General features: G+C 30.0%; 2 protein-coding genes across 2 annotated transcripts; both read left to right on the forward strand.

Annotated features, from left to right (window-relative positions):
- The first annotated feature begins 10,209 nt into the window (after positions 1-10,209).
- Positions 10,210-14,795, forward strand: LOC114402711 (putative Myb family transcription factor At1g14600). The gene is made up of 6 exons (XM_028365368.1): positions 10,210-10,559; positions 10,872-10,948; positions 11,098-11,134; positions 12,918-13,056; positions 13,622-13,844; positions 14,485-14,795. The coding sequence occupies exons 1-6, from the start codon at positions 10,433-10,435 to the stop codon at positions 14,764-14,766; spliced, it is 885 nt and encodes a 294-aa protein (XP_028221169.1). The 5' UTR covers positions 10,210-10,432; the 3' UTR covers positions 14,767-14,795.
- Positions 14,796-15,456: 661 nt separating this feature from the next.
- On the forward strand, positions 15,457-19,065 carry LOC114402712 (uncharacterized protein At4g15970-like; the record flags this gene model as incomplete). Its single annotated transcript, XM_028365369.1, has 4 exons — positions 15,457-15,675; positions 17,119-17,484; positions 17,821-18,302; positions 18,436-19,065. Coding segments are annotated over 4 exons (1,125 nt in total), but the record flags the coding sequence as incomplete, so codon positions are not given.
- Positions 19,066-19,551: the final 486 nt, after the last annotated feature.

Raw genomic sequence — 19,551 nt, forward strand, 5'->3', positions numbered from 1 at the left:
CGCTTCGTGAGAAGTAATAATTTCTAACTTACTTTAACGTCCGTTTGAGAGGCCCAAAATAAAAATCAAATGTAGTATCACTTTTTATATAAATGACACAAGTTAATAAATATGACCTAAAATTATTTAGTAGGTTTCTCTACTATTTAAGAATTTTCAAATAAATTCATAAATTATTTTTTAATTGGATCCTTAAACTAAAAGGATAAATACATGTGGTTAATTTTTTGAAGGCTTGAAATTGTTAGAAAATGATAATTTATGTTTTAAAATTTTAAAAGCTTAATAAAAAAAATTATATAACTAATAACCCGATTTAAAAAATATTTTGGAAACATGTTTAAAAATTCTCAATTAGTTCGAGAGCCTTCTTAGTAATTTAACATAAAAAGAGCGTTGATAAAAACAATACAATAATTTAACTAAAAATAAAAACAAAGATAAATACAATTTAATAAATAAGATGTTGAAGTCTTGAAGAGGAGTTTTTAATTTTTATATTATTATGTACATAAATAATTGCTTTTATGGAAGTGCAAAGCACCTGAGGATCGATTGGGGAAGGGACTGAACAAAACTGTTGTCTGAAATTCAGCAGAGGCAGAGTGTACTGTGGCATTACCGTTTAGGGACATTGAACATGGAAAGGGCAAAAAAGCTTTCTGAACCTACCTTTACTGTGTTTAGATGCCTTGGGCTGCATGCAATGATGCAATGCAATGGCTGGCTGCTACTTCCCCAAAGTCACATCAAGGAGGGACATGGAATAATATTAGAAATTACCTGATATTTTTACAACATTATATATATATATATATATATATATATATATATATATATACATATATTTCAATTTCAATTTTATCGTAGTACCTGTTATATTTGTTATTATTTTTCTTTTTTACTTCAATTATATCAAAGATGTAAAAGTACAAGAAACTTTCATCCTATTGATTATTTTTCACAATAAAACCAACCCAACCACGTACTAGTAATGCAATTATTATTAATTTGAAAAGTGCTAATTAGCAGCACACTTGTCTTAATATATATTCTTTCTTATTGAGAAGAATTTATTTAAAACTATAAATTATGAGTACATTTGATTAAATAAAGAGTGGAACTCCCATGATTTTATGTTTTTTTAATAAATTTTAACTAATAAAAAAATTGTGTTAGATAAGGCGTTACGATATTTCTCTTATTAATATTTTAGAAAGGTAATTTGAACATTTAGGAAAACAAATTATTAAACTGGTCCTTAATATATTGAAGTATGATTATATTAAAGTTTTATAATTAAACTAATTCTTTAAAAATAGAAATAAATATTTAATTTACTTTTTATATATCATCACTTTTGCATGTAATGAAAATGTATGTAAAAAAACTTACACTGTATTTTAACGGTCTAAGTCGAATTTCTTGTTATTTTTATATGATGATTACATTAAGAGTTACACCAACAATAATTTTTTTTATTGATTAGTAAATATTTTTCACATTTAAACTCTTTTATCTTTATATGAATAGTTTAATTTCTATCCATTAATTTTAGTATGCATTTTCCATCAACAACAAAAGATAATCATTATAAAAGTTAATAAATTTTATATAAGTTGATATTAAATTATAATATGCTACTTATTCTTATATAAAAAGAAAATAATCATATTTATACGTTTTAGAATATTAACATTTAAAATTCCAGTGAATAGAAAAGGAAAGGGGAATCTCGATTAGAACACTCAGTGGAAAACCTAATCCAACCACTCTGGATAAACAAATCTCCCTCAGACATGTTGAGAAATTAGAGAGCACTTGCTATAGTCATAGCTTAATTGTCTTTTACTTTCAAGACACAGTTGAATTCTGACGGTGGATCGTGTGTAAAATAATGATCGTCTACGGAATTCTTTTTTTTCTTTTTTCTCTTTTTTGGACGAAACCATCTACGGAACTGAATAAAGTGAAATGCGTGCCTTTTGGGAATTATGAGGTCTTGAAAGGGATAGTTATTTAGCATATTCTCCATTTTGTTTTTAAATTAATTTTATCGATAAATTTTCATCCCTTTGATTCGAAGATTCAGCTCTTCTTGTACTCCTTTGTCCTTTTAAAAAAAAATATTTTATTGATAAATTTTCAACCAACAAACCAATAGTTGCTGGGGCAGCTGTCATTCTTTGAAATAATGACAGCTTAACTATAAATTAGATTTTTGAGGTTCATATTATAAATTATGAGATAAAGCTATAATATTTTTTATGTGGATGGCATGGAGTGAGATTAGATTAGATGTAGCTAGCTACAACTATGAGCATGCCCTCTAACCACCATATACGTACATGCAGCTGTTAATTTTTCTAACCAACCTACTTATTTGGGAAAGGTTAATGCACATAGTTGTTAAAATGGCTCCATCTAGCTGAATATGTATAGAAATGCCAGATACTAATAAGACTGACCCAAATATTTTTGACATATGGGACACGTTTAATTAGCTGGTAAAATAGGACATATTAAGAGGATTTAAAACATCAAAAAATCATGTACTAGTATTGTGGTTCAGGCTCATAACTATTGCTATATATGCCTACAATCTAACAGACAACTGCTATATGTGTAAGCCCATTAATTTGTTGGCCCCCATTGTCTCGTATGCAAGTCAGTGAAGGCCTCACTTTATATACCTAGGACAAAGCATTTCATTAGAACATGATTAGCAATACATTTTTTAATACAGTATATTATATATAATTTGTTTCAATTTGTCGTGATTTAGGAAACATTTTAAAAAAAAAGCTTTAATAAGTTTTTAGTTCCTCAAATTTGAGATAATTTTGTTTTTGGTCTTCCAGTTGGTCTTTTTTTGTCCTTGTAATTTTTTTTTAAAAAAATCAGTTTTAATTCCTCAGTTCAAAAGTTTTATGCTCAAACTTTTACTATTGTGGTAATGAACACTAATTGGAAAGGAAACACAAATGTGACAGTGTGTGCTTCATAATATAGATACAAAATCAAAGTGTGTTATCATGTAAGCGACCTACATCATCATGATCTTTGTAGTATAATTTTACTTTCCTTGTTTTATGCAAACAAATCATCAATGACAGTTATTTAGAAAAGAGGGAACGAGTACTTACCTAGTTTGCGTCCTAAGATGTAAAATGGGCTTGGACCAATTGTAATTAAAAATAATGAAGTGAAATAGAAAAGCCCAATTAGTTGTAACATAAATAGTGTAACTCTACATTTTTTGGACACACTGTATATTGCTATAATTAAAATAGTTTTTCTATTGCTTTTTGGGTTTCCGTCTACTCCCATGTGTTGTTAAGTTCTTTAATTAATCAGTGCATATTGGATGACATTTTATACTTTCAATGGATATATTATTTAATCTATTTTTTAACTATATTATGTTTCTTTAGAAGTTTCCATAGTTAAAAATGTGATATTTTATTAAAGTACTAACAACACTACAAGTAATAGAAAAATTTATGTATTTTTCTTGAAAGCATATTTTTTTTCTTTTAAATTTGGAGATATTTAATTATTTAAGTCATAGTTTATTTTCAAAAGGAATTAAATGACTTAATAATTTATGAAGTGACTAATTTCTTAAACAAGTTTCATAACCAAAGGTCTTTATCAGGTCGAAGAAAAAGCTAACTTGAGCCATTAACTAGTTTTTATCTTCGTTTTCTTTTATCTTTTTATGAATAGGCCTTCAAATAATTATAGGATGCTTCAGATTTACTGGACAGCCTTAAGAATGAATTTTGACAGGGCATATTGGGCCACTATGACGAGTTTGGCCCATCTAAAAGCAACATGAGCCCATCTAAAAAGCGATCAACAATCCAGATTAGAGAAAAAGAAGGAAAGAAAAGAAAAAACAATCATGAATTCCCAACTTAGGAAAGTTTTAGGAGTCGTTAGATGTGGATTAAAATGATCTGATGGTCAGTTTGAGAGTAGCTAATTAAGCGGTTTATCTGTTAATGATGTTAGTTAAAATAATGTTTAATTATTTTTCCACGTGTATAAAAACTTATACAAATGTACTTGGAATACGTGTGATGGTGAGCAGCGATGTTGTTCATATTTTCCGATCTCTTTGGTTATGGTGGTGCTAAGTATTTTTGATGTGGGTTAGAAGGAAGTTGAAAATGAAACGGGTGCAGATGACAAAATTGGGGAACCATTTCAAAATGATGAAGAAGATGGTTGTCGAAGATAATATGGTGAATCTTTTACACTTGCAAAGTAATTCATTATTTTCTATCTTAAGTAACATCATTATCAGATAAATCATAGAGTTTCAAGTCAAAAGATAAAATGCATGCACATTGAAAATTGAATATTTTTATCACTAAAATTCAAGTGGTTTAAATGTAAAGTGAAATATTTCATTTTATTATATAAACCTTAGTTGAATAGATACATTGAAAGTTATTTTTGTTTCAACTTTCAATAAAACTTATTTATTATAGTTGATGACAATTTTCATTATAAATAGAAAAGAAAATTAATGAAAAAACACAACATGAAGAGAGAGTGTGTGAGAAGATAGATTAAAACAAAATCATTTTGTTGAGAGAAAAATGTTTTTGTGTGAGAGTGTTATCATTTATTCTAATCATTAAGTGAGAGTGATACATTATTTGAGGTGAATTACAATCTTGTAATCATTTTTTTGTGATAATCAAATACTTTTTCAGTCAGTTTTATGAACTTAGACAAAACATGCTGAATCAGGTTAAATTCTCTTATGTTTCTTATGGTGTAATCTTTATGTATGTTCTTACAATCCTTCATAGATGTGAGTAATTTTATTTGTGAAGATGTTGATTATCAACACTGATATCACAACATTGATCTCCTAACATAAATCACTTAAATATTTACTCTCAAATTGAACGTCAGATCATTTTTAATCGGCATCAAACGACTCCTAAAAGTTTCTCAACTTGAAAAGCATAAGGATGGCTCCCACATTAGAAGGCATACTCCTTTAAACATATTTTATATCGGTTGTGAATTTTATCTAAGAAAAAATACATGCGTGGATTATTTTGTCGCCCCTAAATGTTTCGTACAAAACAATTACTAAAGATTTTTTCTTAATAGCTAAGATTAGTTATATATGAACAGCTGATGAGGCCCTTTAGATAGTTTTGTGCATAACAGGAACAACAATGACAACATTATCATTGTTCAACAAATTATTTGTTCAATGAAGTATAAGAAATGACCTTTGCTTGGATGTCAATTAAAATCAATCTAGAAAAGACATATGATAGATTAGAGAAGGATTTCCTTTCCGAATTTGGTTTGACATTACATTGTCAGTGATTAAAAAAAAAAGCTTTATAATGGAGAAACTATTGAAGACTTGTTCCATTTAAAAATATTAATAATTCTTTCTGCTAGATTCACGTCTTCTTATATTTGATACTTCTGTCCATAGAAACTTACCATTTAACAGAATAGACTCTTATTTTAATCCATGAGTGTCTCAAATTAATTTCTAATATTATAAAATATTTACTTTAACACTAGCTTTATAATAAGAGTCCCTCTCTGTAGAAACTTACTATTTAATTTCTGCTAGATTCACTTCTCTTGTTGATATCTGTCCCTCTCTGTAATCTTTTGTCATTCTTCACTGTATAATAGAATAATAAATACGACACCTTGACATTCTAAGTCAAATATCATTATAATATAAAGGGTAATAATAATAATAAATGAGAATAAATAATTGTTTTATCTTAAGAATCTTACACTTTATTACATATCTTAATGAGTTTTGGGATCCATGATCTTACCTTATTACTAATGTGATGCTAATATTTTATTATCCGATAATGTTATCTTAATTCAAGGATTATGCCTCTAATGTTGATCACTTTGTCGACTGTAGCAGAGTCGAATTGTCCCCAAAAGTTGAGTACTGTTAGGTTATGTGGTTGCCCAAGGGTTCTAGGCCCCTATAGGGTACAGTTCTTTTTTAATACAAAATGATACTAAAAATTAAAATATAACAATTGACTAAAATAAATAATATTACTGTAGAACAAAAAATTAAGAAAATATATTTTTATAAAATTAGGAGAATTAGAATAGTAACTTACCTGTATTGAGTAAGGGAAAGAGACTAGCTAGGTAGTAGTAGATAGATACAAAAGTGGAAACACAGTTGCCGAGACACATTACGATTTGCCTGCTTGCACAAGCCAAAGGTACCCCTACCTCGAATTGACCCCATCTGTTTTCGTTTTTTTTTTTTTCCTTCAATCTTTTCAGTGTTTACCACTTTACCTTGTGTGAAAAACATAACAAAAAAAAAAAGCAAGTTATCTTCGTTGTTGTGGGCAGTGCAAATCGCTTTTGATCACAAAATTACAACTGATGAAAGGTTATTTAATGCACATATGAGAACAGTAGTAATGATGGTATTAAATTTAATGTGGGTTTTGGAGTGTTTCATACACATCATGCCATTTGCACAGGAATTTCCATCATTCCCTCTCTTTAACATCAGACTCTGACAATCACAGAGAAGATAGATAGAAAAGAAAATCTTGAGAAGCTGTGCCATCTCTCCATTCTTTTTGCCTTGTAGCCCCACACAACTCTGCAGTTTCTGCCATCCTAACAACAATTCATTCTGAATAGCTGTGTGTTATTACTTTGTTTCTTTCTTCTCTAGCAAATGGTCAACTGGCTTGAGATATATGGACACACGCCAAGACCTAAGATCAATTGATTTGAATCCTTACGATGTTGTGTTTAGAAAGAAAAAAAAAATAGTTGAATTTAAATTTAATGAGTCTTATATAAAAATAAAAAATAATAACTATATATTGATCTTAATATAAATAGAAATGGCATATAATAATTATTAAATAATCATCGTGTTAAGAGTACCCTCCCCTGTAGTGTTTGGTTATTGTAGCTAGTTCTGTGACTGGGTTTTGAGAATGTGTAGGGTTTTTTGTTGAACGGTCACTGCATGGTCTTGGTGCATGTGTAATATGATCTCAGAGATGGTTTCTTTGACATGAGTTTGACTGGGTTGTTTGAAGGAAAATGTTTGGAAGAGTACCTTAGGTTTGGTAGAGAGAACAAAATGAAAAAGAAAAATAAAATTTCAAATTTAAATTGAAAAAAACGAAAGATTTTTTTTAAAAAATTCTTGGTTTTTAAAGTCAGTTTTTTTTCTTATGATTTTTTCTTTTTACTTTTTCTTCAACAAAACAAAAAAAAACATTATTATGAGTCTCTTTTTTTGTCTCAATTTTCTTTCTTTCCACCTCTTAAGTTGCATATAAAAAATCACTTCACTGACTGACAATAAATCTAATTCAAAAAAATAAAAATGTGGGAAGACAGATGCAACCGTGTTTATCTTTTCACTAGTATATAATAAATTAAGTAGATAATTTGAAGTGTGATCAATTCTGTTTTATTTATTGTAATTGATATACCAAATCATGTATTATAATTGATATTTTCAATACAATCGGACCGTGCATAGCTCCCTACATCCCCGTTGCATGATGCCATAAAAAATAAAAGACTTCTTGCAACCCTTGCATTTTTTTTATTAGTTATTAATTATAAGAAAAAATTAGTTTGTGGGATAAATTTGGGTAGCTTCCTTCACGATTTGATAAATTTTGGATTAGTAACTTCTTGGAGTTTATTGTTCCATTTTGGGTGTGGGAGTTGAGGAACCTGGTAAATCGAAATTACCTCTGACGCCTGTAAATCGCTATCTAGAAATTATTTAATGCATTTTAAATATTTTATCTAAATAATTTTTGACAATTTTTATTTGTTAAAATAAAACATAATAAAATATTAATAAAATTAATGTCATGTCATCTTATAACAATAATATTTAATGACGAAGATTAAAAGTATTAACAGAACAAAAAATGTAAGAGTTAAGACTGATCAACCTTTTAAAACCTAATTAACTCATTTTGTATAGAGGTTCATATAATTCTTTTTACAAAAGAAAAAAAATCTATCCAGAACGTGTAGTGGCATAAATTTTTTGGCAGCTTAAAAGTTAACATTTTTAGTCCTTTTAAGTTTATTATTTTAATTTTAGTCCTTTTAATATATTTTACCATTTTTAGTTCTTTAAGTTTATATTTTTTCAATTTTAATTCATATAAGTGTAAATTTACGAAGACTATAAATAAAAAATTAGAATATTAATGAAACTAAAATTAAAATAATAAAATTTATTAAGACTAAAAATAAACAAAAAAAAAACTCACCAGAAATAAAATTAAAAAATACAAACATACATAAACTAAAATTAAAATAAATAAACTTATAAAGACTAAAAATAAAAAAACATTAACTTACAACAACAAAAATATATTAAGCTGCCTCAACTTCATTTTATATTAGTCAAATTATCAAAACTATTTATTTATAAAATTCATCAAATATTTTTCAAATTGAGAAATGTATTATATATTATTTTATTATATAAAATTGAAATTAAAGAATGTTTTTTTATGGAAATTAAAGAACAATGAAATACGAATATTGATTGATTTTGATAGGATTGACGGGAGATGAAATTCTACACAGGAATGATCCATTTCTCACACGCGCGTTGACATGCAAATTTCTTTCCAAGTTCCAACCATTCATTCATACCTTCAATAATGTACAACTCAAATGTCACCTTATTTTCTTCTGTGACAAGAAAGGCATTCCCTGGGACTTGTAAGTTGTAAATGTCTAGCCAGAATGCATGTGACATTTTGGGTCATTAGCCATTTTAGGGCATAGACATCATGATTATATATTATTTTGAAAATATCCATTTGATAATGAAAACATTTGCCTGTATTTTTTTTTTATAATTTGTGCCTTTCATCGCAATAATAGTTTTTTTCACGAGAACTTATAAGTTGTAATCATCATATACCTTGAAAGTTCAAATAGCACACTTTTTTTTTATTTCCATATTCATGACACAAGAAAACTGCAAAAAAAAGATTTTTTATATAGTATGGTCTTTAATTACCGAAAAAAAAATTAGTTATATTGTCTATAATTTCATCATGACCACAAATTTTCTATGACCATTAACAAATTAGAACCTATACATAAATAAACATCGTCCTAGTTTATTTTTCTAGATCACAAACAATCCTATTTTAATTAATATCATCATTATAAGTGATAAAAAATTTCATTTAAATACATTGTAAGACTTAAATCCGATATCATAGATTAAGCTGAGACAACCAACGTTTATGTATATGCTAGGTGATATATTTGACGACTCTTTATATAATAATTTTTTTTAAAATTTTATATTTAAAATAACTTTTAATTATTTGATGGTATAAAAATTATTATATTAATAATGAATCAAAATTAAACTCTAAAATATGTACAAGAGAATTGAAAGAGAAAGATAAAGTAGAGGAAAAAAATATAAATAATATGATATAAAAAAGAATTTTATTAACATATACTATTCATTTAAAGTTTTATTATATCAATAATTAAAAAATATATTTTTAAATAATTATTATAAAAATTAATAAATTTATCCCACGTTAAAAATATATGTGAGAAGACTTTATATATATACATATATTATTATTTTTTTGTTAAAAAGAAAGACCAAAATATATTTATATATTCTGTTAACATGTCAATAAAACAGTCCTCATCAGAAGATAACAAAAGGATCTGAAAAGTATTTTCATGGCATCCATGTATTCTCCCCAAGTGATTATGACGATGTTGTCGCATATATTACTCACTAGTCACTAGTCCATCATCTAGAGAGAGAGGGTGTAGAAAGTAGAAATTAGAGAGAGAGACAAAGGTCAAACTTTGGCAACACACAGACACTATGCATTGGCATAGGCATAATCATTTCGTGGCCAAGCAAAACAGCATACATCAATCAGAGTTCAGAAAGCATCCTCGTGATTAATTACTATTATTTTTTTTTCATTTCAGAAAAATAAAAAAGGCTTTTGTGTACGCTTTTTGAGAGATTTCAGTTCCTTGGTGAGTTTTCTCTTTCATTATTTTTTCTTCTTCTTTTTGTCATTTGGCTACACGCTGGAAGCAGCAACAGCACCTACCATGAGGTATTATCAGTGACATGTTCGGGAATTTGCAGGACTTCTTCCCTCGTCATGTCCTTTTCTCTCGATATTTTCCCCTTTCACTATGATGATTCTGTGGTTCTGTTGCTTGTTTTTTTCTCTGTTTGCTTAGGGAGAAAAGCTGCATGGCATTATGTTTTATATATATGAAGTGAAGTGAAGAGAAAATCCAAGTTGTGAAGCACGAAATAGAGGGTTTTGTGAAGACCCTTTGGGTTTGGAAAGTGGAAAGTGAAGATCTTTGGAGAGAAGGAAAAAAAATGGGTAGTTGTGGAAGAGAAGGTGTAGTGAGGCAGTATATAAGATCAAAGGTTCCTCGTTTAAGATGGACCCCTGAGCTTCATCGTTGCTTTGTTTATGCCATTGAAACCCTTGGAGGTCATCACAGTAAGTATATTGTTTTGCCCCAACCCAAATTTTTCTCTTTAAGTTTTTGTTCTTTGGTTTTTGGTGTTTCTGAGACCTGATAAACTTGATGGGGTGTAAGGGGTGGAGGGAATAGAAAAAAAATACTAATAAATGGTGTAACTGATAAGTTATGTGAGATATTTAATGACATAGAGAAGAAATGAAAGAAAGAATAAGTTTATGTCGAATAATTTTCTTGATTATTCTTGATTTTTTTTTTATTACTACTATGATGAATTTTCTCATAAAAGGTTTTTTTTCTATTTTTTTTTCTTTTATTCATGTGTGTAGAGGCTACTCCTAAGCTTGTTCTTCAACTGATGGATGTTAAAGGGCTCACAATTTCACACGTCAAGAGCCATCTGCAGGTTGGTCATTTTTATTAACCTGCTTAGTTATTACAAAGTTATGTACATTAATTCCATTATCCTTGGTCAAAGTACACCCTTATGTTCACAACTCGCGAGGCTTTAATCTAAGGTTCCTTATTGGTTTTTTTTCTATTTTTCAAAATCAGATGTACAGAAGCATGAAAGGTGACTCGTGCAGACAAGGTACCGAACGTTGTTAATTTAATCTGACCTTCTTTTTACTGCAGAACACGTGTACAACTAGTAGCTTTAGTTTCCTTGATCATGGCTCTTCAATAACTCCCTCCTACCCTCATCTGATATATATGTTTATTATTCTGTAGTATTCATAAGGTGATATTTATCAATAGATAGATTTGGATATTATAAGAGATTACCTTAGGAGGAAAAAAAAGTAAAGGTTTTATGATTCATTATTCAAAAATGGTTTCTTTTTACACCTTATTTTTTTATACGGAAGAGACTCTTTTCGACTCTCTTCTTAGTGCATATTTTACGTGATCCAAATTTATATGGCCATGTTTAATTTAAAAATGGGACTCACTATATATATAAAAAAGACGTACTCATATTTAATTAAATTTACATTAATTTTATTCTCTCGGGTAGGGAATAAATTTTATTCTCTCGAATAGAGAATAATAGAAAGTGTCTCCCTAGCATTCCTCTTTTATTAGCCCCAATGTTTCCTATTTATGGTTAAAAGAAAAAGGAGAAAACTCGACCGAGAGAACTCAAATCAATAGAATAGAGAAGTCTCTTTCCCACTTTTTACTATAAATGGAAGTGGAGGAATAGGATATAAAAATATAAGGTGTGAATTTTTTTGTTTTGTTAATTAATATAAATCGATTTCAGGGGTACCATATAATTTACATAAGAATCACCTTTTTTTTTATGTTTGACTCAATCATTCGTTAAAACTTGATTTTAACAGAAAATATATAATAAATACCTGACTGATTCGTTTATTCAGAAATGTTTTTTGACACCTTATATTTTTACAGAGACCCAAGGTTTCATTTTTATGTTTTTTTTTTTTGTTGAGAAGCTTTTTATGGGTTGGCTTTATTTTAATTTTAGTAGAATACAAAATACACATTAATGTTCTTATTTTCTTAACTAAGATGATTTTTTTTATCTCCTTCGTAACCAAAGGAAGTACGGAGATAGAGTCTAAAAGTTACAAGTTCCATGGAAACTGGTTAAGGAACATAAAGCACACATATTTATTGAAAAAGTGTTTATTCTATGTAAACATAAAGACTTAATTATACACTATATGATTTTTAACTAATACTCATCCTAAAGAGTAAAGACAATGGTAGTCTATCTATATTGATGGCCACTTACTACTGGTGAGCAAACTGAGACAATGTTACACTTTTGCTTAATTTTAATAAAAAATGTTAATTAAATAAAAAATATATTTTTTAATATTTAATATTAGTATCTTGGTTGTAGCATTTATTGGTCAACAAGATTTATATTGATGATGGTTTTATTTATCCACCCTGCACATCGTACATTGAATAATGTAGATGCTTTATGCATTAAAGGCATATACAGACTCACTCAATCGTTGTTTCCCTTATTGGTTGCAAGTTGTAGTTCAAAATCAGAGCCAAAAGCTAGTCTTCATGCATGAGTTTAGGAAATTTTCAACTGCATTGCTCATTTATTAGTCCCTTTCGTATGCATAGTTGATGCCAGAATAGACAAGGGAGAATGATAAACCAATGTGCTTTTACCATCTTCTTATGATGGTATTTTGATGAAACCCACAACTTTTCTGCTTTCAACATTTAAGATGATGGGTTGGTTCATTAATGAATGACCTGTGTACAAATCCAAGCCCTGTTGATGCTACTATTGCTTTGGACCCATAAATAAAGTCTTGATTGTTTTTTCACTAAACATTTTACTTTAATATTTACTAGATGTGTGTTGGTTTATCTGTTGACAGATAGGACTTCTACCCAACATAGGAAACAATCTTTTCAGAAGCATGATGAAGCGAGTGATGTTGGTTTTCACTCTTGCTTCAAATTCATTAGAAAAGAATCTGATTCCCTCTCCGGCTACAGTAATTTCTCCTCAAAAAGGTAAGCTTATCTATTTTTGGAATAAATTAATAATAATAATATATACTTACCGTGTAATTTTTTTTACAATATTATTTAATAACAAACTTTTATACATTACTATAAATTTGTTAATTTTATACTGCTATGTAAAAAAAATGGTTAATTTTTATAATAATTATTATCTTAAAAGTTATACTAAGGAAGTTTTAAGATAATAATATAAGTTTTTTTTTAGAAATTAATGCTTTTGAATATATTTTTTATTGGTTAAAATTTATTAAAAATTACAAAATTTTGTAAGTTAAGCATCAATAAAAAAAAATTATTTGAAAGAATATATTAAAAAATGTATTATGAGTCCTTCTCATCATTTTTAGACTAACCGTACATGCTTGTTAAACTATTTTTTTTACCCGTTGAAATAATTTCAAACTTTTCAAAGGGACTAAAAAGTGGTAGGATGGAAAAGTAAGAAAACAAAAAGTCATGGGTCTTTGCTTGATCTTTGGTTTTTCTGAGCCAACTTTTACGTTTTAAGAAGATAAAGAAAAATATAAATCCTTAACGTTTGGATTCTCCTCAGAACTAGAATCGAGAAGACAAGTTTACTCTCAGGAATCCTACAATGCAGCCAAAGAATATGTGAAGCAGATCCAAATCCATACACTACTTTTTATGATTACCTGCAGAGCATGGCTAAGGAGAAGGGAATAAAGAAGATTTGTGTTGGTTCAATATGGCAGCAGACTCAACCCCTTTCCACAACCTTTCATATGCTAACAAAGCAAGAATCAGATTTGCTCCAGGTACTTTTCTCATTTCTTATTTTTTGTACTTCATTTGTCCTTCTATTATATATTGGGGCTCAAGTGGATTGTCATATGTGAGATGTGGCCCATGATAACTTCTCAGTAGTAGGACTCACCCTAAAACAAATAAATAAATGAAAATGACATGTTCTACTAAAATGTGAGTTTCCCCAGCTAGTGAAAAATATCAATTCAAAACACTATAATTTCTTTTGATTCCATCCCTATTGATAGCATCATGATTTTTCAAAAAGTATTTGCTTTGCTCCCTTAATTCAAAGCATCATAATTATTTTTGGTTTTCCACATATATTCTTCTATAGAAATAAACAGTTCAATGGTTTCTCATTAAATATAGACATTTCACTCAATAAAAATATGAATCATAGTTCTGCTAAGTTATGAAGAATTTAATTTTTTTTGCTAGACTCAACCTCAATTGCTAGTATAATTCTTTTTTTTTTTTAAAAAAAACTATTTGCTTTGGTCCCTTAATATTGCCTCCTTTGTGCATCAGAAGATGTGTGTAATCATCAAATGTTAGATCAAATTTGTACTTTTTTGCAAAATAAAAATAATGCCCTTGAATTGTCACTTTCTCATGAGTGTTCATTCCCTTTTCACATATGTTGGACAGGTTGCCAAATTAAATGATAAGCAGCCTTTGAATGAAGTAGGGAACACTTGGAGAAAAGGACTAGGAGCAGAGAATGAAGACATAGGAGGTTGTGAATTGTCATTGTCAATCACATTGCCACAACCCCATCCTTCCTCACAGAAAAGTAATACTTCTTCAGTCAGTGAGACCAGTGAGGCATTTTCATTGTGCCCTGAGTTTAGCAACAACGTTATCATGGGCTGTTCTAGTTCTTCCAATGTCCCAAAAACAATTAATTTGGACCTTTCTTTGGCCATTTGAATGTTAGTATTAAGGACTAATTTACTCGATCTAATTACTCTATTCATTTTAGAGGAATCAAATCAGATATTAACATGTCAAGAAATGTGCTATCTATTGGAAGGGCAGTGTCAAAATTGAGTATAGTGCCCGTTTGTTAAATTGCTAGAATTAATTTTTCTTATTATTACATAATGTAAAAATTATAAAGGAGATTATTTTAGGTTCACATTTTAACTTTTTTTCCTTTATTTCACATTTTAACTATATTTAACAGATTCAGTAAAAAAAAAAAACTATGTTTAACAGATTAAAATTAATTTAACTAATTTTAAAAGAACGTCTGATGTACTTATATCATGCTCAAAACCATATTATATGTCTAATAGATACTCCAACTAAATTAGTGACTTAATATATTATTTGAATTACATCAATTTGACTCTTCAAAGATTTGTAATATAAAAAAATTCAAAAAAATAAAATAAAAATATTTTTGCTTCTTTAAATATATAGAAAACTATTTAATATCACAAAAGTTAAAACGATTACATTAATATCAAGTAAATTATCGAAGGACACTAATCCACCACTTTCTCTTTCTATTCTACGCTTAACAGTAAACCCCACTACTCACTAAATCACTCTTTGTCGTTTTGCTCACACCACGACGCCGTTCACCGAAATGACCCCTCCAACGACACCCAATAATGGCCCCTTCCAACCGCCGCTAACTCCGCCGCCGCCTCCCTCATTTCGCTGGAATCCACCGCCCTCCGTCTCCGGCGGACCCTCGGCGCCGCGCTCCTCTTCTTCCTTGTCTCTCTCTCCTGCGTGCTCCTCTTCAAAAACGCCTATTACTCTCTCTGCGCTTCTTCCAATCCCTTGTCTCGCCTCACCACCGTTTTTCACCCCAACGATTCCGTCGCGGTACGTTCCGTTCTGTTTCTTTCTCTTTATTTGTGTTGTTTACGTGTGAGGTTTCTTGTTCTTGAAGCATTGGAAACTGAAATTTAGTCATGGTTTGCAAAGTGTTTGTGTGTTTGGAAATTATCAAAGTTTTAAACTGCGGTCGCCATTGCGGACAAATGCGGCGATGCGATCACACTTACGGGTAGCGGAAATTCCAAAATCCTTGTTGTTACCAAAATCGTGATTCTTGAAAACATTGGATTTGATTTTCCGAACTGTGGAAGGTACCCATCGCGATTATTTTCTACAATGTAAATGATCGGGGTGATTTCGGCCGCAACGTCAAGGTTTATGGAGTTTTCATAACCGACATCGCCACATTTAATGTTTTCGCAAGAAAAAACATTTGTGACCGCATGGATCACATTTGTCTGCAATTTCCCGTAATAGCGACGGAACTGTGACTGAGATCACAACTTAAAGCCTTGGTTTTGAGCTGAAAATTGTGTTGTTGAATTTGGCTGTTTGATCATTTATGTGTGTGATGAGAAGCTGTTTGGATGAGCGAATATTGGTGAATTGGAACAATGCATTGTTGAGCCATTTTTTTATATTAAGTTTTTATTCTCACTAGTTAACAATGCATAGAGTGAAGTGAATGAAATTCAGTGCCTGAAAAATGTTGTGGCCCTCTTATCTCTGTTTTGGTATTTACTTGAGAAAGATTGAGGTGATGATGAATGAGAAATGGAAGAGGGTGAAATCATGTTCTATTTCATTTTATTATTTGAATGATTAATTTGGTAACTGGTTAAATCTTTAAGGGACTAATTTGGCTACAAAATTAAAGACAGACTGCTGCTTTAGAAAAATATTAGTTTCTTCATTGGAAGGAAGACTGTACATTTTTAACTATTTTTAGATACATTAATTTCAAATGGTGAATTTCCATCATTGAGTTCTTGTAGCATACATTACGGTTGGTTGCTATAACAGGGAGTGGACTGATTGTCCCTTGCTAGCAGAAACAGAGCTTCCATAATTTAGTTACTCTTTGGTCTTATGAATATAGAGAATTCAACCATGTTTGTGTTTAAAAACTAAATCCTTTCTTGCTTAATTTTAGTTTCATAAGCATAGCATGCCTGAAAAGTAGTACATTTACCTAGATCCCTGATACTTTTATATCCGATTGCATCTCTGCCACAATGGTTAATCTGTCAAACACGGGCCTCGTGAAATTATTGGGCCAAAGTATCTTGGAACAATTAGGTTGCATTTCCTTGATGCCTTTTCGTTTCTGAAATTATGATGGAATATTACTATTTGGGCTGGATCAGCAAAAATATGATAGTCATTGCCTAAATTTGCAGATTTTATTATTACTGTGGTTTGTTTGTGTAATTTATTAATGGAAGAGGCAGTCACATATTTGTTCTTTCTGAAATGATTCTTTTGCAGGTAACCAATGACTATTCACTAGAAAATATTCTGAATGAGGCTGCTATGCAAGACAGAACTGTTATCTTGACCACATTAAATGAAGCATGGGCTGCAACAAATTCAATCATTGATCTATTCCTTGAGAGCTTTAGAATTGGAGATCGTACTCGTAGGCTTCTGAATCATTTAGTTATTATTGCTTTAGACCAGAAAGCATTTATGCGCTGTCAGGCAATACACACCTATTGCTATTTGCTTGTCAATGAAGCCACTGATTTTCATAAAGAGGCATACTTTATGACTCCTAGTTACTTGAAGATGATGTGGAGACGGATTGATTTCCTACGTTCTGTTCTAGAGATGGGGTACAATTTTGTGTTCACAGTAAGTATTTAAATTACTAACCTTTTCATGTTTAATTAGGCTGACTTGTGTAATCCTTGAGATCATGTAAACATGGGAATACTTTCAAAAGTTTTGAAGTTTGCAAATCATTTAAATTTACCTAATTTTATATCCAGCTGCTTAGTATAAACTGTATCAGTAAGCAGAGTCATTGCAGCCAAATTTGCAGCTTTGCATTTTTATTTTTCTTTGATTGTTGTTTCTCTTTGTGCAGTAATTTCCTTTTCAAAATAGAACTTTTTAGAGAGAGAGAGAGAGAGAGAGAGAAACTTAAATCTAAAGATATCTAAATCAGATACTTATGTCCTCTACCAGGATGTTGATATCATGTGGTTTAGAGACCCATTTCCTTGGTTTCACAGAGATGCAGATTTCCAGATAGCATGTGATCATTTCACAGGCAGCTTTGATGATGTACAGAACAGACCCAATGGAGGGTTCAACTTTGTAAAGTCCAATAATAGGTCAATTGAGTTTTACAAATTCTGGTATTCTTCACGAGAAACCTATCCTGGATACCATGATCAGGATGTCCTCAATTTTATCAAGGTTGATCCTTTCATTACTGAGTTAGGACTGAAGATGATATTCTTGGATACAGCTAATTTTGGAGGGCTTTGTGAACCAAGTAGAGATTTAAATAAAGTTTGCACGATGCATGCAAATTGTTGCTATGGTATGGATAGTAAACTTCATGATCTTAGAATCATGCTTCAAGATTGGAAATATCATTTGACCTTATCTCCAAGTTTGAAGAGATTGTCAATTATTTCCTGGAGGGTTCCTCAGAATTGCAGGTTGACCATGTACTTGTCATTCAAATATCTTGTTCTTTATTAATTGTTCTTTTTTCTTTTGGTCCATTTTATTAACCATTATTGATCTGCTTTTTAGTCCTTTTCCTTTCATTAATTGGTTGTTTCTTTTCAGCCTCGATTCTCTCAAGCATTATCATGGTTCACCAGAAAAGAGTGTTCAAGAGGATTGAAGTTGTCATGGCATATGTTAACTACTAAGACATTGACAGAGAAGTTCAGCTGAAATGCTGCTGGACCAAAGTTTTTTTTTCTTTAGTTAGGTCTGCTACTGTAATCGACTAGAATGGTGGCTAAAGTAAAGACAGCTCTGGCATATACAAATTTGAAGAGAAAAATCAATTTTGCTAAACTAAGTAGGCAAGTACCGAAGAAGTATCATCTCTACACTCAGAATTACACTTGTGCAATGTGAAAGATACAACATTCTGTTTCTCTTCATTGAATTTTTTTTTTTTTTTTGTGCTTTGCTCAATTTTGTGCAGCATTATGTTGTATTAGTTTCTTTTTCCAGTGGAGGGCGAGCCCTGGTGCAGCGGTAAAATTGTGCCTTGGTGACTTGTTGGTCATGAGTGTTCAACTCTCCGTCTTGTTTTCCCTCGAGCAATACAGAACACAGTAAATTTCAAACTCCAAGCATTATATACTTTTTACTCTAACGCATGTTTCTTTGCTTTGTAGGAATTAGGATTTATAGTTTGAAGAGATTTGTAGTTTGAAAATGGGCATATATATTGCTTTATTACGGATCCCGAAAGGTTATGGTGTATATAAAATAATTAATAAATTGTTCTTTTAGTTTTGTTTGTTTCCTACCTTAAATTAGGTTTCGTATATAAAATAATTAACATTTTGATTATCAAAGTATAAATATTTTCATAAAAATCAATGCATATATATTTGTCCAATAATTTTTTTTTTATCAATGCCCCCCGCCGCTCAAATATCAAAGTCTGGCTCCGTCCTTGAACACGAGATAGGTTACCGAAAATTGTAAAATTCGATTACCAACAGTTTGTAAAACTAATTTGAATGATTTTTTGTAAAGAAATTAATAGAGAGAGATCGAGAGAGAAAAGTATAAGATAATTGAGAAGATGAAAAGAGTTGTATCATTGTATGAATAATATAACTCATGAAAATACTTTTAAATGTAATAATTAAATAAATTCAATGTATGATAAAGAAAATTTGAATTAGACGAATCTATGTTGGACTATAAAAGGGAGAG

Source organism: Glycine soja, chromosome 20 (assembly GCF_004193775.1).
Source record: "Glycine soja cultivar W05 chromosome 20, ASM419377v2, whole genome shotgun sequence".
Taxonomy (NCBI): Eukaryota; Viridiplantae; Streptophyta; class Magnoliopsida; order Fabales; family Fabaceae; genus Glycine; species Glycine soja.